We start from the raw sequence: 27,125 nt of genomic DNA, 5'->3' as shown, positions 1-27,125 counted from the left end.
TCAGTTTGGAATAAGGGTTAATCACATAATTTAGGAAGCACTTGGGAACAAAGTCCTGTGAATTCTCACAGTTACAGTTAATATTAAAAATTAACCTCACATGTGGTGAAAAGAACAGGCGAGATGAGAATACTTTCAAGTTTAAAAAAAAACAACAACCCTGTTATATTAATAACACAGAAGAAATTTATTTTTATTAACTCCTGCTTCTAAAATTTCAACCAGTGTGATTCAGGCTCTCATCTTATCATACTGTGATGTTGTTCTGCCAAAAGTAACTCTGTATCGATATTTTAGAAATGCCGCAGGGCTTTTATGTAACTAGTTGCTATTTTACCTCAAAAAAAATAAATAATGCTTCCTGTTTTTACTTTTACTTATCTGGAATAAGTAGCTATTGACATCGGCTGAAGTCAGTATAAAGATTTATTTACCCCGATGCAAATATTGACCAATAGGGAGCCTGGCTTGGTGTTTATATTGAAGGACAATAAATTGTGATATTGACTAGGCTGGGGCATCGATATTTGCATTGTTGTAAACATTTAAAAAATCTCCATGAAATATTCTTCAGAAATCCTCCTGTCATCAGAGGAGCTGAGCTAGAGCTGTTTGGGGACGAGCTGTGTCTAGAAGCAAGCAGGTAACTTGAAAGAGCTATAAATTGTTCTGGTTTCCACGTTTACACAAAGACATTTTTTATGGTGATGGATAATGGTGATTATCAGGAGCTTTCAGGTGACAACTCTCACCCCCACCCCAAATAAAAGATTTTTGTCTAAAACACCTCCCTGTGCAGAAATAGTCTCCACGATCAGCTTATGTCTTAAAAAATCTCATGTCTTCCAAAGAATATCTGCTCCTAATAGAGTGAAACATTAATTCCAACTAGACTAATTCATACCTGGGGATATTTAGACTCCCCTGGCGTCAAGTTTTCCTTTGTGTTTACAATGGAAAGAAGATGGTTTAAAATAAATTGGTAGGTAGGGCAGGTAAGATGATTAATTGCCTACTTAGTCAATTGAGCAAAATCTATACAAAATCTTATCAGTGCCTATGAATACTTGCATGCTCCTGTAAGTTCTTAAGTCAAGTGGTGTGTGTGTGTGTGTGTGTGTGTGTGTGTGTAGAGTATGTATAACTTTTACCTAATTGCATACATATGTGATTGCATACTTTTGACAATATGCCTTGACATTATGGTATAGAATTGTAAGAAATGAGACAGTTCCTACTAGCTGCTGCTACCGCTGCTAAGTCACTTTAGTCGTGTCCGACTCTGTGCAGCCTCATAGACGGCAGCCCACCAGGCTCCCCCATCCCTGGGATTCTCCAGGCAAGAACGCTGGAGTGGGTTGCCATTTCCTCCTCCAATGCATGAAAGTGAAAAGTCAAAGTGAAGTCGCTCAGTCGTATCCGACCCTCAGCGACCCCATGGACTGCAGCCCACCAGGCTCCTCCGTCCATGGGATTTTCCAGGCAAGAGTACTGGAGTGGATACAAATACACTTTCTAGTTAATCCATGAGTAGCAAAGAATCGGACATGACTGGGCGACTGAACTGGCTGACTGACTGCATGTGTGGTCAGTCATGTCCAACTCTTTGCAACTCCATGGATGGGATTTCCCAGGCAAGAATACTAGGGTTGCCATTTCCTCCTCCAGGGGATCTTCCCAACTCAGGGATAGAACCCCGCTTCTCCTGCGTTGGCAGGCAGATCTTTACCACTGAGCCACCTGGGAAGCCCAGTTAATCCATAACTCCTAATTATTTCCGAAAAGTTGGGAAAGCTGTAACTTCCCTTTGCCAGCCCAGTAATCCTAGGTGAGTGACTCCAGGTAATGAGCTCCCTATTGGAGAAGCAAAGACTGAATGTCCCAGCACAGGGTTTGAGGTCCAGTGTCTTTGTAAAGAAAGGCAACTCCTACAGCACCCTGATCGGAGGAGATCAAAGAGTGTGGGAAGATGAGCCAAGTAGGATGCCTGTTAATGTGTGAGCATGAATTTGGATGGAAAATTTGGAATTTCAAGATATGTGCATCACGGTTACATTCCTAGAGGATGTGAGATACAAAAAAGAAAAAAAAAAAGTGCTCTATACATCTTGTGATGCCTAATTATCTCCTCTAGGCAGTTCTCTCTGTTATAGAGCCCTGTTCTCAGTCTCTCAGCTGTAACCCCAGGCCCTCTCTGCCCTCGGCCTCCCCAGCTCCAGGACTGCACCCCTCCCCACCCTGACTCCTGCCCTGCTGCCCATCAGGGGAAGGCAAGGTGTGTAGGGGCTGCGGGCTTTCCTCCAAGGCCCCAAGAGCCTGCCCTGAATGCCCAGCCACACAAATGCCACAGTCATCTGGCTCAGAGACACCAGGGCCCAAGTACTCAGGAGTCTGAGCTCCTGGTTTTGCCACTTGGACACAATGATGAAGCACAGCTTAAAGATGGTTGTTGCCTGGCTCTCTTGGCAGCTGGAGGGGAGGGGAGAGTCTGGGATAGCGCTGCGCCCCCCAGGACAGCAGGAGAAGCAAGTGAATGATCAAGGTTCCCATCTGTGCTGTCCCCTCCAGCCTGCCCGCCTCTTGGTCTTCCATCCCACCCCTCGCAGGACTGGACCCTGACTTCTGTCTGCTTCGTGGCTTCCCCTGGTCATGAACTGGGTGTTATCCTGGGTGGTCATGCCCCACAGCCCCCACCCTCCACCCTGTGATCACAGGAACATCAGAAGGCACTGCTCTGGGTCCTTCCTCATATCTCTCTCTTCTCATCCTTTTGAACCTTTTTATAAATTGCCATATGAAAGTGAAGTCACTTAGTCGTGTCCAATTCTTTGTGACCTCATGGACTGTAGCCTACGAGGTTCCTCCATCCATGGAATTTTCCAGGCAAGAGTCCTGGAGTGGGCTGCCATTTCCCACATGTAAATTGCCATGTACATCTTTTAAAAAGTGGAACGAAGTCCCTCAGCTGGCTGAGTCTGTCCCTCTCCATCGCAGCCCTGAGCCAGCTGGCACCTCCCTGGCCCCGTCTCTCCTTCCTCCTCTCCAGGCCATGACCTCACTTCCTGCTGCCAGGTGCCGCCAGGTGTGGCCACCATGTGACCTGGCTGGCCTTGCTCGGTGACACGGCATCACCCACTCTGCTCAGCTCTGCTGCTCCTTGAGAAGCACCCCCAGGGCTCCCCTGGGACCAAATTCACAAAACAAGTTTCGCTTTCGGGTCCAGTGGCTGCTCAGAAATGATTTATTCTTCACAGCACACTCCTTTCTCAGGAAGAAATGAATCTTCCCGTCTCTGCTCCGGCCCTGTTTGCTGCCAGTCCTCGAGCTGTCGGCCCCCGGCCCGTCCTTGACAGATGAGTCTCGCTGCACCAGGGTCTTTGCAATTCCAGGCACAGTCTGCCCTCTTGCAGATGGTCCTCTTGTGAACGCCCCTCCTCCAGCTTACCCTGCTGCATCCTGAGACCGGTGGAGCTGAGCACAGGGCAGGATAGGCCCCAGGTAGGCGGCGCTGGCGGATACCTGCAATCTCAGCATCGTCCCCTGTGAGGAGGACCCATAGCCCCAACAGCTGACCCCAGAGGCTTGGCCACTGGCTAGCAATGGACCATTAATCAGTACCTTCACTGTGAGTGTCTGAGTTTTGTGAATTAATAGCTTCTCGTGGCCATGCAGCATTCTACACTGTAGAGAATATATCCACATATTTAAAACACGTAAGCAAACCCATAGAATGTAGGGTAGATATTCACACCTTCCCCTCTTGTTTCAGAGGGAACATAAGGGACTCTGCCCAGATAGCCCAGAGACAGTTCAGCTAAAGCAGCCAGGGGACTGACGGTGGGACACCGCTGTCTGTTGCAGCTGCCACTCCGGAATCCATTACAGGAGAAGCAGTTTAAATGCCTGGTTGTTCTTTCCACATGGGATTGTGTTTCTGTTGCTTTCTTGGAAGAGGGTCTTTTCTGAAGGGTTGGAAGAAGATCAGAAGGAAGGAGGCATAGGAGTAACCCAGAAGTGCCACCAAGGATGCCGAGAGGGAGAACACAGAATCACAGCCCCCCACCATCCTGGCCCCTACCCTGGCCCCTCAGTGGCAGCTGGGTCCCAAGTGCTCTTGCCTCTTTGCTATGTTACTGTGGCTGGGACTTTTCGCGCTTCACCAGCACGCCTGAAGACACTCTGCACTCAAGGCTCTCTGCTGGGGGCACTGTCATTGGGGTGAATTTGAATATGTGAGGGCATGTTTGCTTCTCAGAATGACTGTGGGGTCTAATGGCATCCAGAGGAAGGGAGAGCCTGAAAGCCTGCACATCAGCACCATGGTGGGGAGCTCCAGCGGCCACCCCCCCAACCCCCCGCAGGGTGTCACCACCTGCGGACACGTCACATTTAGGAGGCTCTGCTGTCGGTCCCTGGAATCGCTGAGAACCTGGGGGACCGCACTTCTCTGCTGCTTCTCTGCGTCTGCCTGCTCATCCTTCCTTCAAGATGTTTTTCTTAGGTGCTGTGTCCCCTTTCTTTTGAAATGACCTCACCAGAGGAAACCTCTCCCTGATACGTGAACAGAGACTTCCTCCTTTAAATTCTTTCTTGTGTGTGTGCTCAGTCGCTCAGTCATGTCCGACTCTTTGCGACCCCAGGGACTGTAGCCCGCCAGGTTCCTCTGTCCATGGGATTCTCCAGGCAAGAATACTAGAGTAGGTTGCCATTTCCTTCTCCAGGGGATCTCCGAGATCCAGGGGATCAAACCCATGTCTACTGCATTGCAGGCAGATTCTTTACCACTGAGCCACCAGGGAAGCCCAAGTTCCACTCTAGTGTGTATTTATTCTTCAAAATATTCTCTGCACCCTTCAGGCACTTGACAACAGAGACTATCCTGTTTAAGCCTCATGGATTGTTCTTCAGAGTCAAATCTGACTCCCCAGTTTTCAGCCCTGGAGGCAAGGCCAGTCTCCATTCTTCTAGGTGCAGGGCCGAGTGCTGTTCTTATGCACAGATAACGCTACAGTCGCAGTGGTCATCATCAGAATCATGAGTTTTGGTAAGTGGAATATCCTAGGCTTTCCAAACACTTTGTTTTCATAACAAATAGAATGAATAATGCAAGAGACATGGAGCTCTCAGTTCAGAAGTTCTGTTTGGGGACATTTTTCCCCATGACTGGGAGGAGCCTTCTTTGATGTAGTGCTAGACAGCGGGTTAGGCCAGGTGTGTGCACCACCCAGCAGAGGGCACCTCAGCCCATGTATATGTCACACTGGGAGTGCATATGAGGTTGAAATTCTCTGAGTTCCTGGGGATGGGGGGAAGTCTGGTTTGTAAGAAAAAACAAAACACCAGAAAGAATTGAAAACAGGATCTGAGAGACTGAATGACCCCTAGAGAATATCATTCTAGAAAGTCAAGTGCTAATGAATCAGGATCTTGGGATTCCATGAATGTTCCCCAACATGGAACATCTGAGAAATAGATTTACAGAGAAATAAATGGCAAGCTAAGTATTCTGCTAAATAAAGAAAGAAAATATGCTAACATATATGCCTGTGTGGGCATGCCGGTGAGTTTGTCTCAATAACTTATAAATGTATGAGCTTACTATCTGGGGTCTGTGTATGCCCAGGAGCATCGACGTGAATAAAAAGAAAATGACGATGTTCTGGGGATGTCTTTGGAGTTTTATGCATCTATTTTGAAAAATATTGAAGAAAAATGTGGGCAGTTCATACAATAAACATTTCCGTGGTTGATGGGGACAATGTATATCATCCCTGGAGACCAGACTGTTGAAAAGTAAAATTTCAGTTACTTTATAGGCTTCGCGAAATATAATCTCCTCTTTTTTTTTTCAGAAAACTGTTAGCAGTGTGTGTGTGCACAGAGCCTAGAATCAGTGTTTCTCTGGGAACGGAAGCAGACAGCTTACCAGCCAGTGTAGCGGGAGCCACCTGGGGGAGGGCACAAGAATGGGGTAGAGGACGTGACCTTCAGTGGAATCCAGAACCGAGACTCCTAAGGTCAAGAGGGCTGTGAGCGTCTCAAGAATCCACAAGCTATTTGAAGGAATGTCAACTTTCTCAGTGCACAGACCATCCAGATTTACTTAAAGGACACGGCGATTTTAAGAAGCTGCAAAACTCGAGGACAGCCAAGATTCTGACACGCGATGAAATTTGTTTGGCACCTGTGTTATTCCAAGCTACTAAAGTTAGCTGCACGTTTTAGTGTACATTCCTGTGAGTTTTAACATATGCTCGGACTCATGTACCCACCACCGCCAGAACTGGACACAATACATGGCGTGCATCATCTTGCCCTTTTGCAATCAAGCTCTTACCCTTCTCCCAACCTCTGCTGCTCAGACGCCACGAATTCTGTTCATCTGTTTTCAAGTTCACTGACGCTTGACTCTGTTATTTTCATTCCACTGTTGAGCTTATCCAGCGAATATCTGAAATTCAGTTCTAAATATTTTCATTTTTTTATTGTTTATGGCTTCTGGGTCTCTGTGGAAATTCTCTATTTTCATATTCCTTTTGAGAGGGCTACCTTTTACTTCATGGGACACAGTTATGCTAGCTGCTTTAAGTCTTTGATCATGGTAACATCTAGGTCTTCTCTGAGTGGGTTTCTGTTAACGGTCTTTTCCCTAGTGAATTGTTTAGCTTTGCCTTGTTCTTTGTGTGATTACTAATGGACTGTATCCTGCCCGTTTTGAATATTATGTTAGTAGACTCTCAATCTGGTTAAAATCCTTTGAGAATACACTGGGAGGTAGAATCGACCCAGTTTTAGCAGCCAACTAGACCAAAATCACTGCAGATGGTGACTGCAGCCATGAAATTAAAAGACGCTTACTCCTTGAAAGGAAAGTCATGACCAACCTAGATAGCATATTCAAAAGCAGAGACATTACTTTGCCAACAAAGGTCCATCTAGTCAAGGCTATGGTTTTTCCAGTGGTCATGTATGGATGTGAGAGTTGGACTGTGAAGAAAGCTGAGCACCAAAGAATTGATGCTTTTGAACTGTGGTGTTGGAGAAGACTCTTGAGAGTCCCTTAGACTGCAAGGAGATACAACCAGTCCATTCTAAAGATCAGTCCTGGGTGTTCTTTGGAAGGAATGATGCTAAAGCTGAAACTCCAATACTTTGGCCACCATGCGAAGAGTTGACTCACTGGAAAAGACCCTGATGCTGGGAAGGATTAGGGGCAGGAGGAGAAGGGGACAACAGAGAATGAGATGGCTGGATGGCATCACCGACTCGATGGACATGAGTTTGAGTGAACTCCAGGAGTTGGTGTTGGAAAGGGAGGCCTGGCATGCTGCAATTCATGGGGTCACAGAGTCCGACACGAGTGAGTGACTGAACTGAACTGAGACCAGTTAGGCTTACACCACAGTCCTGGCCCTCCTGCTCCTGTGGCTCTAATATTCGTTCTGATTTCAAAGTGTTGACAGTGTTGGAAGATTGTTCTGCATTGGCCAGCCAGGACCCTGAGTGGAGGCATGAACCACAGTTTAGTTCTCAAAGCCCTTGGTGTGCTGTCCTGGGTGAGTTCCACACACAGTCAACGGTGAGCCTGAGATTGCTCACAAGCTTCATGTGAGCTCCCTTGTCTCTGAGATTTCCCCCTACAGGCTGGCTTCCTGGGTCCCCCTTCCTTGCCCGCAGCTTAGAAAGCAGAAGCCTTAGCTCCCGTGAATGTCTCTCACTTCCTGTGACTGCAAGTCAAACCGCAGGGCAAAGCAGGGAAAGAGGAGAGAAAACTATAACTTAAATTCCTTCTGTTCTTCTGAACACAGTTCCCTTAGTATTCTCTTAGTACCGCGGGTCCCAAAGAAGGTCTGGCTTGTTTTGCTGTTTTGTCTTCAATTTTAGGTGGCCTCTGAGGTTGCCACCATTGCTTCTGGACTTTAGCTTCAGGACTGAGGTTTACCACAGGGCAAGGAGAGGGGAAAAAAAACAAAACAAGTAACAAAAACAAAAAATAATGTCTCTCCATCTTGAAAGTTTTCCCTTTCCTTTCCTCGGACCAAAAAGCGAGGGTTTATCATGGTTTTTCTGTTAGCATCCTCTACGCAGTTTTAGATTCTGGCTGCTCTGAGTCAAGCCAAGAAAGAGGAAGAAAAATACCAAGAAATTTACCTCTGTGGTATTCTTCATACAAGTTTCGATTCTCCCCTTCATGTACCTTCTATTCTTTACTTTTCAGAGTCCTCAGGTTTTTAAAAATGTTTCTTTTCTAGTTGTAAGAAGCAGGAGAGATCAGGTGAAGTGTGTTTGTGTGTGTATGCTCAGTTACTTTAGTCGTGTGTGATTCTTTGCAACCCCACGGACTGTAGCCCACCAGGCTTCTCTGTCCATAGGATTCTCCAGGCAAGAATACTGGTGTGGGTTGCCATGTCCTACTCCAGGGAATCTTCCCAATCCAGGAATCAAATCCAATTTAATGTGATTTGAGTCTCTTAAGTCTCCTGCATTGACAGGCTGATTTTTTACTTCTAGCGCCGCCTGGGAAGCCCCAGTGTGTTTACTCCATCTTAACTGGAACTATGAACGCTGTCATAAGAATTGATGATACTGACAATAACTAATTAAATCAGTCCAGCTTTTTATTATCACTATGTTTGTGTGACTTTAAATGATATCTATGAACAGACATCCCCACCGCCCTGCCTTTGATAAACCATCAATGTAGGAAAATGGAAGCTGGGAATAACAGGAAAAGGGACTACAGAGTCAGGTATGTATGTCATACCCCTTCAATTACAGGGGAGGCACAGGGTTTAAAAAGATGCAGTCCAGAATTTCCATGGCAGAGCAAGGATACGAAAAAAGAATCAAATACACTGTAGCCTCCAGTGGGCACGACCTGTCTGTAGGGGAATCCACTCCCCCAGACCCAGGATATCAGTGGTGGGAGGCAAATCTCCAAGAAGAGCGGAGGAAGTCAGGGATTGTGCTAAGCAGGTCCAGTGTGCAGAAGGAAGGGTCTGAAAGAGTGTGGAGGTGCGGCAGAGGAAGCAGTTTAGGAAACAGCGTGGCCTAGGGACAACAGGGAACAGGAGGCAGCTGGAGAGGTCAGACACTTCCATCAGGAGACATGCGCGTCAGGGGCCAGGGGACTGCAGCTCACGGCCAAGTCCCGTCTACCTACTGTTTTTTGTGTGCCCTGCAAGAATGTCTTCTTATGTTTTTAAATAGCTGAATGTCCATCAAAAGAAGAGGAATCGTTTGTGACACAGTAAGATGATGTGACATGAAAATGTTGTGCATAATCCACTTTGCTGGAATCCTCTCCTTCTGGCTCTTTCTTGTGGCTTCTTTTGAGTGACAGTGTCAGAATTCAGAAGTCCCTGCACAGGTAGTATGGCCTCAAATATTTGGGAGGTCTCAAATATTTGCCACATGGTCAAAAAAAGTGTGCTGACCCTGTTCTAGAGGCTCGGTGATGATGAGAGCCTCACAGAGAAGGGAGGTTCCTTGGGCTGATGCTGGGGTCTTCAAGGCATCACAGAACACTCAGGTGAGGTCTGGGAGTCAGCTGTGCCCACAGGCTTCATACAAACCTGGCTATGGCCAAGTCCTCCCATGGGGCTGGCAGTGGCTTTGAGCTCTGATGAGAACAGAGCAGTTGTGGGGGCGAGCTTCTGATTTACCTGAACTACTGAGTGACTGTCTCCAGCAGACACCTTTGGTTTTCCCTGCTTTCTCTGTTTAACGTGTTATTTTATCATCTGCTTATGCTCCGTCTCTCTCTGCCCCTTTCTTCACCAGTTGCTGACTTTACTGGTTGATCCACGAGCTCCCATCCACCCCTCCCCTGCACCATGGAAGGTGCCAGCAGTCAGGTTGCAGATGTGGTCTGCTGAAGAAGAGAATTAGAACAGAAAGAAAGAATAACTTGTTGTGCCCCAGTTACAGGTGTTAGATTTTTCACTTCAAGGACCAATGTCATCAAACAAAAGTATTCCTCTATCCCAGATCTTGGGGTTGTGGGAAAGGAAAAGAGTGACCTGGTTGGAAAGAAACCAGGGGGGTGGGAGTTAACGCCATCTAAGCAGAGCAGCTGAGGAGAGGCAGAGAGGGAAAGAACACAGTGCCCTCAGGGCAGGCAGAGCACAGGGCTCCAGAGGAGGAAGGGGCTTGGGGAGGTCACGTGCATCTCTGTGCACTATAGGTGTCAACCGCCGTGAAGCAGGTGCCGAGGTGTCTCAGGGAGGTTTTGATGCGCCAGCATGGTTTTGCCCTATTAGGTCAAGTTCAAGTTCAAGCCCTTGCTTGCATCCACATCCCGGTTGCCAGCTTCCATTCCTTGCCTAGAGCTCTCATCATCGCGCCTGTTAGTGTTTCTGCTGTGGAGGCTGCCAGTGTCTCTGCAGAGGCACGTTTTGTGTGGACGGTAGCACTTTTTCCCTGCCTGCCCATCCCAGGAAGGTAGAGAGCCTAGTCACGTTCCGTGCAATCATTCCACTGCTAATTGCATATAGACAGAGCTGAATCACCAAGCTGATTCCACTCGGGAAAAAATGCAACCCAATTGATGATGCCATAAGAAGACTCTCTGAGACACTTCTGATTAGACACTTCTGAAACCCGCTGCATCCTAACTCATTCAGAGGAAGCAGGGGCCTTAGCTACAAGAGCTTTTAATGAGGGGTATTTGTGGAGATGGACAAACCAAGCTCTTTTCTTATTCACTCCAGGTCTAGCTTGATGGAGGCTTTTTAGTTCCCCCTTAGGAAATGTGCAATAAAATTATTTAACCTTAGGAGATTAGGACACATAAAGGACACTCTTTATGTGTCCAGTTCTGTATCAAAAGAAATAATAAATTTAAAAGATATCTGCTGGTTTCTTAAAAGTCACCAAAGAAGGTTTGAATAGTTCATTACAAGAGCCAGACTAGTCACTGGAATTATAGTCAGTTATTTCATTCATTCAGTCTTGACCATATAATCATTCAATGACTTCTGTGTGTTCAATGCTGCTATACATATTGGAGCTAAAGATAAATAAAATACCCTTCTGTCTTATAAATTTGAGGGGGGTAAACACATGCAATTACATAACAATGCACTGTGATTGGTGCAACACTGGAAGCAAATAAATGAATAAATAAATAAACTGTAGAGAGGAGGTAAGGAATTTTGATTGCAAGAAAGGGTTCCCAAAGGAGTGATATCTAAGATGGTTTTGAAGGTGAAAAGGGAGAGGATGCAAAGCACGGATGAACAGCTCAGTTTGTAGGAACTTCATGGTACATCTAGTGGGTGGGGGGAGAAAGGAGCTGGAACAGAAGACTCTAAAGACATGGATGAGAGCCAGCTCAGAAACAGCAGTGGAGCAGGACAAGGGGTTAAGATTGGGGGAGGTGAGTTTTGTTTTTTTGTGTGTGTTGTAATCATTTGGGGATCAATACTAAATATAATAACCTGGAGGAAGGGGTAACAGTGGAGAAGGGGTTGTAATAATCCAGAGTAGGTAACTGGGATTGAATTAACACAGTTAACAGTATGAGAGAAAGAAGAAAATGGATTTGTTGATCGGAGGGAAGGAATGAGTGAAAAAGTAGGAATCAAATGTGACTCTATTTTATCCTGGGAGACTGGGGAGGAAGCCCCACCACCAGCAGAGATTAGCAGATGCTGGGTGAGAGCAGGTTTGAGGGGTGAGATGATGGTTCAGCCCGGGGTATCTGGGAGGCACATGAGGGGCGTTTCCCTGGCAGTTTCAGAGACAAAAGTCAGCAGATCGTCCTGGGATGCTGACATGGACATGGAAATCGGGAGTAGAGCTGGTCATTTAAACTGTAGACATGGGATTCAGAGTATACATTGACCAAGGGGATGAGATAGAGGAGAGCTGAGGAGGAGGGCACTTGAAAGATGCCATCAAATTGCCAAATTGCTCCTAGAATCTGTTCCTTCTGACTCTTTTAGATCCTCCTTTTGTGAAGGATCTAAAAACAATTTGCTCAAGTTCTCTCATACAATTCTCAGACCCAACCTAGGAAGGAGGAATAAAAGCATTTCCACATGTCACTAACAAGGGAACTGGGGCTCAGCAGTTTACTCAAGGCTCCGTAATTCCTAAGAGAAAGAGCCATAATGAGGGCTCAGAAGCACCGAGTTTGTTCTGACAAATCATGGTCGTCTTGTTTTCTTACATTGCGCTCCATCCACACGCAGGTGTGCACGCCTGTGTTTAGATTTTGTGTGAGATGAAGAGAGATGGAAGGAAACCTTAGCAGTGGAGCTGATGAAAGAGTAAATGAGCTCCTCTTTTTCCTGCACCTCTCTTCACTTCTGCGTGACGGGATTGAAGGCCCACCTGTGTGTGGAGTTCCAATCAGAGCTGAGGAGGGAGGCGGTCCCAGACAGCCAGGCAGGGTCGTGCACGCATCTCAGCCAGTGTGATTCGGTAGCAGGCAGATTTGGTGGTGGGTAGATTTTGAGAACTATTTGCAAAGATTATTATGTTATGTTAAATATGTTCAAAAGTGATAGTGAAAGTGGCTAAGTCGTGTCCAAGTCTTTGCAACCCCATGGACCACATAGTCCGTGGAATTCTTCAGGCTAAGATACTGGAATGGATAGCCATTCCCTCCTCCAGGGGATCCTCCCAACCCAGGGATCGAACCCAGGTCTCCCACATTGCAGGCTGATTCTTACCAGCTGAGCCACCAGGGAAGCCCTAAATATGTTCAAAGGCTATAATCAAATTTAGTATAAACAAAGGTTTTCACCATGCCTCCCTTTCTCCCTGGACCCAAATAATCCTACATCCTCAGGCTTCCTCTTACCCTAGTGGGTGGCCTGTGTCCCCATCTCCTCCCTGGGCCAACTGGAAGTGCAAGCTGGCATTTCCAGCTCCAGCATTGATGACCCTTGCAGCTTTCTCTCAGGATCCGATCTGAATTTATTCATTAGATTATTTTAACTATAGATCTGATCCCATCCCAGGCTTTCTTCTCTCTCCCTTCCCCGAAGCGGGCATGTTTTCACAGCCTGTTTGCTTGGTATGTCACCAATGCTCCCTCCGTGTCCAGCAGGCCTCTCGTTGGCCTCCAGTGGTCGTGGGTCTCAGGGAGAAAACAGATCCCCACCCACTACACTGCGTTCCTCCTACATCTGGGTGGGAGGAAAATTCCTCTTGTTTAGTGAACAAAGCACCGCTCAGATCTACATGCCTATTCTTCAAAAGGATGATTTATAAGTTACTTCACTTTCCATCCTCTACAAAATATTTAACATATACACAAGGCTGTGCTTTACTCCTAGAGCTATTCCTTTTTCTGATCATCAGTTATGTTTTAAAGAGTTTTCTCATTTTTCTTTGTAAGACTGGGGGTTGATAGAGACTTGGTTCCGTGCAGTCACTGTTAGATGAACCGCAGGACCATAGAGGGGGCAATATGAATCTTTCTGGGTCCTGTGCTCCTTTTAGACCCCTCTTCAGAAAGAAATAGAATCTCTTGTTAAAACACACACGCACACATACAGAGGCTTACGTGCATGATGTCATTTCCTGAGCTTCAGAAACCCCTAGGGTTGGAGTTCTAGTTTTAAGATAAAAAATCCTGCTCTTAATCCAGAAACCATCATCATGGCTAAAGCACAGACACCCCTGCTTTCCCAAGGCAACTCAGGACCGAGTGGCTACAGTGACGCCCTGCAAGTGGACTTCTGACCATTCGTGTGCATAATAGAGCCCGGAACCTTAACCCATTAAGAATCTTTTTTAAAAAATCCATTAAATTAATCTGGACAAGGGTTTTCAAAGCAACTTCAAATTCCGCAGCCCTCATTCCTGGCTTATATCTCTAGGGATTTAGAAAAAGAGAACGCAAACAGCCGACGTTCGAGGTAATACGACACTGCGGAGTTCTATATTTATCCCCTATCAATGTCTTTCAGATCAAATTGGCTGAGTTTACAAATCAAAAGCTGATTCCTTCATTTATTTTATTTATTTATTTATTTTTTTTTTAGCAGCCATCAGCTGCACCATTGCAAACATCCAGGTTCCAGACATCAAGCTGCAAACTCTAAACCTCCAGCTGTATGTTTTCTGACTTTGAAACCATCCCCCATAATAGAGGGTCTGCATGCAAACCTGAGCTAGGGGTCCTCGTGAAAAGGCAGGCAGCAGAGGGACACAGAACCCCAAGAGCCCAGCCGGCTGCTGGAGCTGGGTCTGCAAAAACAGCTTGTTGTTAAGGGAAGGGATGGGCCTCGGAGATGCATGGGACCTGGTGTGGTGGAGTGCAAAGGGGTCATTTTCATATAATTGTGTTTTGGTTGTAGCTCCTCCTTAATACAAATGTAAAGATGATTCCCAGAAAGAGTCCCACTTTAAAAATTAAGGGAATTCTCTTTTCTTTTTATATATCCATAAAATATATTTCATGTATGCATATTCATATGTTTTCACAAGCATACATTTGGTTTCAACTGTCACATGTGTTCTTAATATATGTCAGGATCTATCCAAGTGTTTTGCTCTTACATTTGTCTCTAGATAGGTAGGTATGCAGATAGATTGATAGATATATAGATGATAGATATGGTGTTAGATGGATGATACATAGATAAGTAGATAGATTGATAGGTTGATAGGGTGATAGGCATGCAATTTACAGTTGAATCAATTTATGTAAATTGGATTCTAATTACGTCTTTGTGATGGAATCAGCTTAATAGGCTAGTTTGAAGGTTGGGGGGACTCCCTCGTTTGTGTGGGGACGCTGTGAGAAATGATGAGGTGTTTCCCAGGTCTAAGAGAGGTCCGCCAGCGGTGGTGACGACTCTGAGCCTGGCAGGCGGGCACGGGCAGGGACTGCAGCTCCTTCTCCCCAGTACCCAGTGCGGATGCGTTTAGGGAGGGCTCCTTTCCTGTAATGGGAGCCAGAGACTCAGGAAAACTCATCCCACCCCACTCCCCAGCACTGGGCCCTGTGTTTGATGCATAACATTCTCATCAATGGTTTGAAGCTGTACCTCAATGCAAGAGCAGGAAGAATCCAGAACTTTTCTCTGAAGAGATATTTGACATTCACTCATTCTTAGAGAGACTGTTAGACTCTCCATTCTACCAGCCAGGCTATCTGCATCCAAAGAAAAGTTCAAGAAAAATACATACGTGGGTGTGTGTGTGCGTGTGCACATGTACACATGCTCAGTCATGTTTGACTCTTCGTGACCCCAAGGACTGAGCCACGCCAGGCTCCTCTGTCCATGGGATTTTCCAGGCAAGAGCACTGAAGTGGGTTGCCATTTCCTCCTCCAGGGGATCTTTCCAACCCAGGAGGATTGAACCCATGTCTCCTATATTAGCAGGTAGGTTCTTTACCACTGAGCCACCTGGGAAGCTTCTAATGTGTGCGTGTGTGTGTGTGTATGTATGTATACACATGTTGGTGGGGGGGCAGCACTTCTCAGGTGGCTATGTGGGTAATCTCCAACATGGTAATTGCCAGTGCAGGAGATTTAAGAGATGCGGGTTTGATCCCTAGGTTGGGAAAATGACCTGGAGAAGGAAATGGCAGTCCACTCCAGTATTCTTGCCTGGAGAATCCCATGGACTGAGGAGCCTGGCAGGCTTTAGTCCATAGGGTGGCAAAGAGTAGGATACGCCTGAAGCAACTTAGCACGCACCCACGTGTATATATGTATGTTCTTGTATTCTTAGCTGTGAAATTAGAGACATTTCTCAAGCCCCGAGTTGGTCTCACATGGGCTATACAGCTGCACCTGCCTTCTTAGAAGAAAGGATCCCCAGGAATTGTAACCTTTGTAAATAAATCAATCAAGACTTTGGTTTTCTAAATCAAAATCTCCTAATTTAAGAGAACAAGAATAGAACTTTCCAGTCCCAGGATCTGTGGTGCATCATTTGTAAAGTTATTATGATTCAGTCCCCCTGGAAAAGCAGAGGTCTGGTCATTCTTTCATTTTCTCATTGAGATGCTCCTGTATCAAGGACCTGGAGTATTCCAATATGCTCATGTCAGTTGTGGGTTAGTATGGGTAATCACGAGAGCTGCTGGTTGGTCAGAGGTTACTGTGTGCTGAGTACTTGACTATACTTATTGAATACTCACAACCACCCTATACGGTGGTGTCATTTTCTCATTTTAAAGAAGAGGAATCAGAAGAATGGAGAGTGAGCCATCAGCTAGGATGACCTCAGGGGCCAATGTGCAAACATGGGAACTCACCCCTGCCCACAGTGCGGCGGAGGCCAGTGGGGCTAAGACCTGAGATCAACGCTTCAACCATTTTGCTCCAGCTGAATACCAGTCCCTCGGAAGCTCTCCTGTGTCTATTACTCAGCAGTAACAAACATTGCATTAATATTTAGAAATGACTTTTGACACTGGTCATCTCGCCCTGTCACAGCAGATGTGGCTTTTGTCTGGAGCCCACGAGCCCCCAGCCTAATCCCACAGCCCCAGGATTCCCCCAGCGCCAGGTTAAGATGGCCCTGAGGGCCCATCTCCATGCCTAGAGACCCCAGCTTTACCTCTTGTTAGTCCTCGGAGGCCCCCTCCACGCAGCCCCCCACCACTGCCTCTTCAGGCTGAGGTAGAGCGAGGGTCTGCTATAAGGGTTCTTGGCTGAAGCCTGGGAGACCCAGGCTGCTCTGAGTTCTCAGCAAGAGTGGCGGAGGGGGTTGAGGAGGCTTCCTTGCTGCATCGGCAGCTGCTGACTCTGGATCACACAGCAGCCTCGCCCACCTCTAATGTCTTCCCTGAACACATCTTCTCTAGTTCCGCCCTTGCCACTTCCTCCTTCAGATCTCAGACAAGCCCTCTGGCTTTTGAGGGCTGCTGTTGAGGGTACCAACCATGCTTCTATCACCACGTGTTTGCAGACCAGACCTCCCAGCACCTGAGCAAAACCATGGCTTCCTCCATCAAAGCACAAAACTTCCCATGCTGCTCAGCTCAAAATCAAGACACCTTGGAGGGACACCCTCTTACCTGTCCTGTAAAGAGCTCTCCCCAAAGCCCAGTCGGCATTGAACAGGAACTTCCTGATGCAAATCAAAAGGGAGGAGGGAACCAGAGTCTAGAGGACTAGTTTAGGACTAGACGAATCTTCCCAGGTGGGCTTTCCCTGGTGGCTTAGCTGGTAAAGCATCTGCCTGCAATGCAGGAGACCTGGGATCAAGCCCTGGGTTGGGAAGATCCCCTTGAGAAGGGAACGGCTACCCACTCCAGTATTCTGGTCTGAAGAATTCCAGGTACTGTGTAGTCCATGGGGTCACAAAGAGTCGGACATGATTGAGTGACATTCACTTTCAGACAATCTAGAGGATGAATCTAGGACTAGACAAGTCTAGGACTAGATTAGTCACAGACTTTGAGATAATTTTTTAAACGATTCCAAATTTGGAATTCTAGAACCCTATGCTTTTTTTTCTCTTAGTTTCTGAGGTCCAGTGATTTTTTATTTCAACTTATATTTATGCCATAAAAATATTAAGCAAGGGGACAGCTGTGCCTTCTTCTCCTCTCCAATAGCTGCAGCTGTTCTTGACAAGTGTTTCTCGGGTGAGATAAAAATGATAACCATGGCTATTCTTATTTTCAGTTATACAGATTTCAAAGCCCAATCTATGAACTCGGAAACTTGGGGTTTCTTTTCCAAAGGAATATTACTTACACAGGGCAGTTTTTGTCCTTCTGTGGGTTATAAACTTCTGAGCTTAAGTCCTTCGAAGAGTGTGAAGCTTCTTTGGAGCTTCAGGAAATGAAATCCAACTTGCTTCCTTTCCCTACTTGGATTGTCAGAGTCCACTTAATGAAATAGTTCTGTTCCTGAAAAGTTAGTTGCAAAACAAATTCTGTTAGATAAATCACATTTCCTCATTGATCTCCATTTTTAAATTAAGGATGCATTCCCCAAGGAAATAACTGGCCCCAAGATTAAATATAAATTATACTAAACCCTCGATAAAACTTTTAAAATCACATATTTAAAGAAAGGCTATTGTTAGAATACTAGGGTGATGATATTTTTTAAAGTCAGGAAGTACAAATACTTTTCCAGGAACAGTTACCAAAGGTGGTGCTGTTTGGGAACAGAGTGAATGGATAAGGGTGATATGATACATATATACCTTGGAATATTATTCAGCCATAAAAAGGAGCAAAATTGAGTCATTTGTAGAGATGTGGACGGACCTAGAGACTGCCGTACAAAGTGAAGCCAGTCAGAAAGAGGAAAGCAGATATTGTATATTAATGCATATAGATGGAAACTAGAAAAAGGGTACAGATGAACCTACTTTTAGGACAGAAATAGAAACGCAAATGTTGAGAACAGACTTATAGACACAGTGGGGGCAGGGGAGGACGGGATGAATCGGGAAAGTCGTGTTGACATACACACACTACCATGTGTAAAATAAGTAGCCAGTGGAAGGCTGCTGCACAGCACAGGGAGCTCAGCACGGCGCTCGGCGATGACCTCAAGGGCTGGGGTAGGGGAAGGGTGGCAGGGAGGCTCCAGAGGGAACGGATATATGCGTGCTTAAAGCTGATTCCCGGGCCAGGAAGATCCCCTGGTGAAGGGATAGGCTATCCATTCCAGTATTCTTGGGCTTCCCTGGTGGTTCAGATAGATGGTAAAAATCCACCACCTGTGATGTGGGAGACCCAGGTTCGATCCCTGCATTGGGAAGGTCCCCTGAAGCAGAGTATGGCAACCCATTCTAGTATGGGAATCCCCATGGACAGAGGAGCCTGGTGGGCTACAGTCCACGGGGTCACAAAGAGTCGGAATGGATTGAGCGAGGAAGCACAGCACAGCATAGCTGATTCACGTTGTGTACGGGAAAACCAACGCAACATTATAAAACAATTATTCTCCAATTAAAATAAAATTAATAACATAGAAGCAATAAATAAAAAGAAAAAAGAGGTTGACAAACTTCCAATTATGTAAACTACATCTTGAGTGCCTTGAAAGCCAGAAATGCCCAAGACATAGTCCCTGCTGTTAAAGAGCTTCAATTACATGGGAAATAAAGCCAGTGCACAAGGCATAAAACCACCATTAGAAAACACTCATAGCTGCGGGATTAATAGGTGTGGGCGCCATCCTGTGACCTAGTGTGCTGCCTCTGTCCACATGTGTGATCCTGGACTCGTCTGAGCTTCAGTTCCCCACATGAAAAATATAGGACTGACCTAGATCCCTAATTCCCAAAGTTGAGTATACATGAGAGTTTTTAGAACTCCTCATCCCAGGAGATCCTGATTCATTAGGTATGACTGGCAACTAAAATTCTCTATTCAAACAATGATTCTATGCAATTCTATTGACATCAGCCTCTGTCCTGCCTCTGTGGATCTGTTTTCTTTTTGTCTCCAATATTTTTATAAGTTCTCCATTTGAGCAACAAAGCACTGATCATTTCATAGCCAGAATACAGATGCTATTAAAGGAAAACTTTCCTTGAATCATTAACTCTATAAATTCAGATTTCAGTTAATTTTTTTTTCTTTTCTGTTTGCTTGTTTAAGTAGTACTGATGGTTACCTCATTTCTGGTGATTCAGAGTTTTATTTGTTATCTACGTATATGTATGTATGTTTAGTCGCTAAGTCATCTCTGACTCTTTGTGACCCCATGGACTGTAGCCCGTCAGGCTCCTCGGTCCATTGGATTTCCAGGTAAGAATACTGGAGTGGGTTTGGCATTTCCTTCTCCAGGGGATCTTCCTGGAACAGGGATCAAATCTGTGTCCTCTGCATCGGCATGCAGGTTCTTTACCACCAAGCCACCTGGGAAACCCATATATGTATATATACACTAGCTTTCTCTCTGGTTTTGATATTTTTGCTTCTAATTGAGAAAAAGTATATGAGGAGAAAGGTTAAAAATATGACAATGAAAGCTAAAATGTGTAAAGCATTTTAATCTATACATATTAATTTTCACATACCTTACCCAATTTAATTAGGAAGTGTAGGGACTTCTGCTTTATTGATTATGCCAAAGCCATTGACTGTGTAGATCACAGCAAACTGTGGACAATTCTTCAAGAGATGGGGATACCAGACCACCTTACCTGCCTCCTGAGAAATCTTTATGTAGGTCAGGAAGTAACAGTTAAAACTAGACATGGAACAACAGACTGGATCCAAATCGGGAAAGGAGTACATCAAGGCTGTATATTGTCACCCTGCTTATTTAACTTACATGAAGAGTACATCATGCGAAATGCCGAGTTGGATGAAGCACAAGCTGGAATCAAAATTGCTGGGAGAAATATCAATAACCTCAGATACACGGATGACACCACCCTTATGGCAGAAATTGAAGAGGAATTGAAGAGACTCTTGATGAAAGTGAAAGAGGAGAGTGAAAAGCTGGTTTAAAACACAACATTCAAAAAACCAAGATCATGGCATCCAGTCCTGTCACTTCACGGCAAATAGATGGGAAACAATGGAAATGGTAACAGACTTTATTGTCTTGGGCTCCAAAATCACTGAAGATGGTGACTTCAGCCATGAAATTAAAGGACACTTGCTCCTTGGAAGAAAAGCTACGGCCAAACTGGATAGCATATTAAAAAGCAGAGATATTACTTTGCCAATAAAGGTCTGTCTAGTCAAGGCTATATTTTTTCCAGTAGTCATGTATGGATGTGAGAGTTGGACTATAAAGAAAGCTGAGCACCAAAGAATTGATGATTTCAAACTGTGGTGTTGAAGAAGACTCTTGAGAGACCCTTGGACTGCAAGGAACTCCAACCAGTCCATCCTGAAGGAGATCAGTCCTGCATTTTCATTGGAAGGACTGATGCTGAAGCTGAAACTCCAATACTTTGGCCACCTGATTCGAAGAAGTGACTCATTGGAAAAGACCCTGATGCTTGGAAAGATGGAAGGCAGGAAGAGAAGGGGAACAACAGAAGATGAGATGGTTGGATGGCATCACTGAGTCGATGGACATGAGTTTGAGCAGGCTCCGGGAGTTGGTGATGGACAGGGAAGCCTGGTATGCTACAGTCCGTGGGGTCACAAAGAGTCGGACACGACTAAGCAATTGAACTGAACTGAACTGTAGGGACTTCGCTGGCAATCCAGTGGTTAAGACTTTGCCTTCTGTTGAAGAGTCGTCCAATGCATGTGGTGTGGGTTCAATCACTGGTCAGGGAGTTAAAACCCACATGCCTCAAGGCCAAAAAGCCAAAACAGGCAAGGGAAACAATACTGTAACAAATTAAATGACTGTACTTTTTCTCTAATTCTCCATTTGTTCTAGAGAACACAGGTTAGTCAAATTAAGCTTCCTTGGTTTTTGCAGGATGACGTTAGTGTAATTCTCTTCCTCCAGTAAAACAGATGTAGATCAGTAGGAAACATACACTTTGCCCAAATCTTAAACTACCCAGCTTCCTTCCCTACATAAAATTGCCTGATATTAATATTGTAAATTTCACATAAAGTAGCACAATGTTCCCACAAAAAACTTGAGAATTAATATATTTTTTTTACTATGATTGCCCTAATATTTACATACTTGCATTTCACCCTATGGCAATATCCCCCTCTCTGCCTCAACTTCTCCATTTGGATGTTCCTATAACAAGTTCCTGTAACAATGTAGGAGACCTGGGTTCGATCCCTGGGTGGGGAAGATCCCCTGGAGAGGGAAATGGCAACTCACTCCAGTATTCATGCCTGGAAAATCCCATGGCCCAAGGAGCCTGGTGGGCTACAGTCCATGGGGTTACAAAGAGTCGGACACGACTGACTGACTTCATACTTCAAACATAACAAGTTCATCGGAGTTTGGTTCCTGTATGTCTTACTGTGGTCGCACAAGAACCTGTTTGATTGGTAGAATTAAACCAGATGCGTGATCTGTGGTTGGAGAGAACAAGGGACCCGGGAACCCTGAGTCGTTTTGTTTCCTTGCTTTGATGGTGTCATCGCAGCCTCCCAGGAGATCTGAGGTCCTACCAGCCACTGTCCTGACACTGGAGCTCAATCCAGAAACAGCTCACCAGAGCTAATTTATTTCCTAATGCTACAGCACTGTTAATTTATAAATTACACTGGTAATTCGAGCTATTATTAATTTCAGATGGTGTAGGGCAAGCCTAATTAAAATATGACACCAATTGCCACACATATGTACCAAGGACCACCATTTAAAATAATTGGGAATATTAAGTGTGACACGAGTGTCCGCGATGCTCTGCACAGTAATTACAGCATCTAGCGGGGAAGATCTGACACGTGTAGGCTCACGGTGGGTGCAAGTAAACAACCACAACGTAAAAGGGAGCGCGAGCTCTCCATTCAAGCCTCTTCTCCGCATTTCCTCCACCCTTCATCAGTTCAAGGTTGGTGCTCTTTCCCCTGAAGATGCTTAGGGAGCAGTGACAGACAATTAAGGCCACTGTGACAATTAAGGCCACTGTGCTTACTGGTGGGGACCATGAGTCTCTATGGGCTAATGTTGACTGTCGTCTCAGACTCTGGACTTTGGGGCCCTGCCTGCTACTTTAAGCGTGTTCTTGGTTCTTCCCGTGGATTTATTAACACTTGCTTGCCTGCTGTGATAGATGCTGTCCGCAAGCAATACAGGCAGGGGAGCTCCTGTACGTGTGTACCACAGGTTTCATAGGGCAGAAAGACACCTGGGGGATGCTCAAGTTGGACTAGGTCTGGATGATGACAGACTTATCAAGACCCAGGAGTGCTGGCCCCTCTGGGCAGGCAGTGGTTCTTCTGTGTACGAGAGTTGTTTTCTTCTATGTCATTGTCATCACTCTTGCTATTAACCGTTATAAAAATGGTGATCTTAGCAATGTCACTTAACAAATACAAGCATTGTTTACATGTTATTGTTGTTCAGGCGCCCAGTCATGTCCAACTCTCTGTGACCTCATGAACTGCACCACGCCAGGCCTCCCTGTCCATCACCAGCTCCCAGAGTTTGCCCAAGTTCATATCCACTGCATCGGTGATGCCATCCAGCCATCTCATCCTCTGATGCCCTCTTCTCCTTATTTACATACCACGCACATAATTCTTTGTATGACATCAGTTTCTTTTTATTGTCATATTTATTTTCTGCATCACAGATACAGGCAGCATTATGGAGAGGTTTTATGCCCTGGGGGAAGGACTGTGCCTCTTCCCTCCCCCTCAGAATGGGCCCCGCACACTGTGTTAACAGCCCTGATCCTCTGAGTCTGGACCTCCAGGAAAATCATAGGATAACTGTATAGTGCTTTCAAAGTGGGTTTCAAAGTGCTTTCATGTAATCGGCTTATCATTTGTTCCTCCAGACATCCCGGTGTGCTCTGTGATGACCTAGAGGGGTCATCCTAGGTCATCCCCCATCCCTAGAGGGGTGGGATGGGGGTGCCTATCTCAGACCCAGAGCCTGACTGCTTGGTGAGATTCGGGGAGGGTGAACATTGACATTATTCATCACTTACTGAGGACCGGCAATTCTCCAGACTCTGTGCTTGGTCCGGGTGGGAGCATTGTACCTGGTCTGCTGGGGAACCGAGGACAAGCTACTGATGTAAGAGGCAGAAGGGTGGCGGGCGGGGGAACTGGCTTCCGTCCTGAGAATCTGAGAATCTGAACTGAGAATAAGCACAGCGCTCTGCAGACGTAGCCGCTCCACACTTGGTTTGCTAAGTTTGTGCCTTCAGTGTTTTTCCTCCTATTTCCTCACCCCTTCTCCTGCAGCTGTGGGCTTTGTGAGTGAAGACGAATACCTGGAAATCCAGGGCATCACCCGGGAGCAGTCGGGGTACTATGAGTGCAGCGCCTCCAACGACGTGGCAGCCCCGGTGGTGCGGAGAGTCAAGGTCACCGTGAACTGTAAGTAGTCTCAGGCGCACCCACCCAGCACCTTCGGGAGGTGCTGCCCTCCTGGCCACAGAGAGAGCTGGACCACAGTGCCAGCCATGACTCGGGGCGGGAAATGGGGCAGCCTTGCTGTCCATTTTCTGCTTTCAAGAGCAACAGTTCTAAACTCTTAAAGAAAATAAATGGGTGCTGAAAGTAATTTTATATAATCCAAAACTTGACTTAGAGTCCTAAAAGATCATTACATGGCATTCAATGCATAATTTATACAAGCTTGTCTTTGAATCCCAATTTTTACTCATAATGTCACCAAGCTTCTCATTCTCTGGACAGTCATCTCCTTAATAGGGAGCAAAAATAAAAAGCACATGTATGGAAGAAATATTATAACTTATGTTTATGGTATACTTATGTTATCTTATCCTCTTCTCGTTATGTATGTTGATTGACATGGTATACATTCACAATTGAACTATAAATAGATAAACCTACACATATCCAATATGAGAGGGTATATCTCATACCTATGTTTTGCTAATAGAGGTGCTGCTTCTGCTGCTAAGTCTCTTCAGTCATGTCCAACTCTGTGCGACCCCAGAGACGGCAGCCCACCAGGCTCCCCCGTCCCTGGGATTCTCCAGGCAAGAACACTGGAGTGGGTTGCCATGAACCCCAAAAGCTGGAGGCCACTTCTCTGGACTCCTCCTCTTCCTCCACCAACCCAATTCTCTCTGACATTGATGCTGCTTAATGTCCCTGCTCCCTCATGCATTCTCTCTAGGTTCCCCGTTAGGTCCCCTGACTCAGGTCTCTAGGACATCCGGAAAGTTTTCCCAGCTGTGCTGATTTCAGATGTTCTTAGGACAGAATAGAACCTAAGAGTCAAACCAGCAGACAAGAAGAGTTTCTCCTTCCAAACTTGGGTGGGGTTGGACATAGAGGAAGAATACCTTGGTGTGATGTTTACTCCTTCTTTACTTTAATATGTTGATTCATGTCACAATCTGAGCCTAATTAACACAAAGCACCTGAAGAATCAAGGAAACAGGTGAAGCAATCCTGCCATTTTTGTGCCCTACCCCAATTTCTGTTTAAAGTGACATAATTCACAGTTAATAAAGATTAACCTAAACAGTAAGGAGATGTAAGAGAAGGGGAAAACCTATGTAGGGAAATAAGAGAAGTCTATGGGTAAATCAGCACATGGTGTTTATAGCCTGAGGTGGTCATATGCGGGTCCAGGATTTGGCTTTGAGGTGCAAAAGCAAAGAGACGAAACATCATTGGGTTTGAGGTTTATGTCCATAAAATAAAAGTGAATTTGTCGCTTGGGAGAAGCACTGCTTTTTTCTGGTGCTGAGACTTGAAAAATAATTTCACTTGAAGGTCTCTATAAATAGAGCACGACAAGCATCACTTGAAATGGCCATGCAATGGCTGGCTGTGGCTCCTTTCCATAACGCATTTCATGCAACTGTTGGCATGACAGGGGTGGTTTGGCAAAGACTCGGGATGAAAGCAGCCGGAGTACTTAAGTAAAGTTGTTCTGGCTGTGTTCATGGGTCCGGGAAGAACACCTCCAAGAATGACAGATCTGTGTATCCCCCAGGCAATTCTCCATGACTATTATTTCTTGCAACTGAGTTTTCGATGGGAACTGAATAGCTCAAGCTTATATACTCTGGCATAAACCTGGTGTGCAGAACATCTATAGGGCTAGATTAAAGGTACTGTCAAGCCATGGGGCATGCGGTGGATGGCGTTGGCTATCTCCTGTGAAAGTGGAAAAGTGTAAACGGGAAATAGGCCTAGATGCCTGCTCATCCCTCTGGCGTCCAGAGGGGAGCGGAGGCAGTGCACGCGAGCCTTTCCCTGGTGATGCGGGATGGCTTCATTCTCCGGCACTCTGTGGAGACCAGAGTTAGAGTGGGGCCTGGAGAACACAGCAAAGGGGGCATTAAAGATGCTGTTGAATGTCCTCTCTTTGTAGATCCTCCATACATTTCAGAAGCTAAGGGGACCGGCGTGCCTGTGGGACAGAAGGGGACCCTGCAGTGCGAAGCCTCCGCGGTTCCCTCGGCGGAATTCCAGTGGTACAAGGATGACAAAAGGTAAGACTCCCTTCCCCTCTCCCTCCCCCAAGAAGGAGGAAGCTCTTCCAGGCCCCTGGTTCCACACGGACGCAAATGGATTCCTGCAAAGTCCTCTCTCGAGCTCCTCCTGCCTATGAAGGAGAAACAGAACCCAGACCAGTCTCGTCTTGACGTGAATGAACTTCAGCTGTGTTTGTAATGCTGCCATGCAGAACTATCACTCGCCAGTCAACGAGCCTAAGAAAAACTATTCTTTAGGAAAATGAACTGTCAAAGGAAAGACCACCAGGAGCCCTGGAAAGTCTGTGAATTTTTTATAGGCCTGGGAAATAAGTGTTCTGCCTGCAGCTATTTTTAACACATTCTCAGGCTTGCATTAAGGCGTCAGGAGTGCTCCCGGTGCTGAGTTAGCTGTGGCCGAGGACTCGGGTTCCATTCCAGATGCGCTCAGTGGTGGTGCAGGGACGTGTCCGTGACCCGACTTGGCACTCCTTTGTACAGAGCTTGCACTCTCATGGCAGGAGAAAAGACAAGGGCCTCCCCGTCCCCTCCTATTGTCGCACCTGCCATCCGGATGTTTGCCGTGATTCACTGAAGTTTGTCACCGAGAGGAGTTATCAAATGGCACGTTAGCACAGGGTTCAGCAGCTCCGAAAGCCAGGCAATTACTGCCATCAAAGAGCTATTTTAAGGTGGATGAACAGCAATTGATGGGCAAGAGCTGTCCACGGTCAGAACCCAACTTGGTGAAGATGGGAGGGGGCAATGCAGGGTCCTGAGGTGTATGTGGGGTATGGGAGGGAGAAGGAGTGACGAGCCTGAGAAGCTGAGGGAAAAAGCCACAAAACGGGCAACTTTGGGAAGGAGAGAGGGTGAGCAACTCCAGGGCAAGATGCAGATTGAGAGCGACCCAGCTGCTGCCCGCAGGACTCAACATCCCCAGTGGCTGGGGCTCTTTACTCAAGAGGCCAGTGTTCACGGCAACACTAGGTACAGTAGCCAAGACGTGCCCACTGACAGATGAATGGATAAAGAAGATGTGGTACGTATATACAATGGAATATTAGCCAGCCATAAAACAGCATGAAATAATGCCATTTACAGCAACTTGGATGGACCTGGAGGTTATCATAGTGAGTGAAGTGAAACAAAAAGACAAATACCAT

The 27,125-nt window shown here is 46.0% G+C and overlaps 1 protein-coding gene across 7 annotated transcripts in view; it reads left to right on the top strand.

The window, feature by feature from the left end:
• The window catches only part of NTM (neurotrimin), a 973,298-nt gene that overhangs the window by 914,572 nt on the left and 31,601 nt on the right, over positions 1–27,125 (top strand). For all 7 annotated transcript variants that reach the window (XM_061406452.1, XM_061406449.1, XM_061406453.1 and 4 more), the window contains 2 exons: positions 23,744–23,878; positions 25,857–25,977. In XM_061406452.1, the coding sequence (XP_061262436.1) occupies positions 23,744–23,878; positions 25,857–25,977 (256 nt within the window). The remainder of the gene's footprint in view (positions 1–23,743; positions 23,879–25,856; positions 25,978–27,125) is intronic.

The sequence above is a fragment of the Bos javanicus genome, chromosome 29 (assembly GCF_032452875.1).
Source record: "Bos javanicus breed banteng chromosome 29, ARS-OSU_banteng_1.0, whole genome shotgun sequence".
In the NCBI taxonomy this organism is placed as follows: Eukaryota; Metazoa; Chordata; class Mammalia; order Artiodactyla; family Bovidae; genus Bos; species Bos javanicus.
The sequence above is the reverse complement of the archived record's forward strand: the minus strand, read 5'-3'. Positions and strand labels throughout refer to the sequence as shown.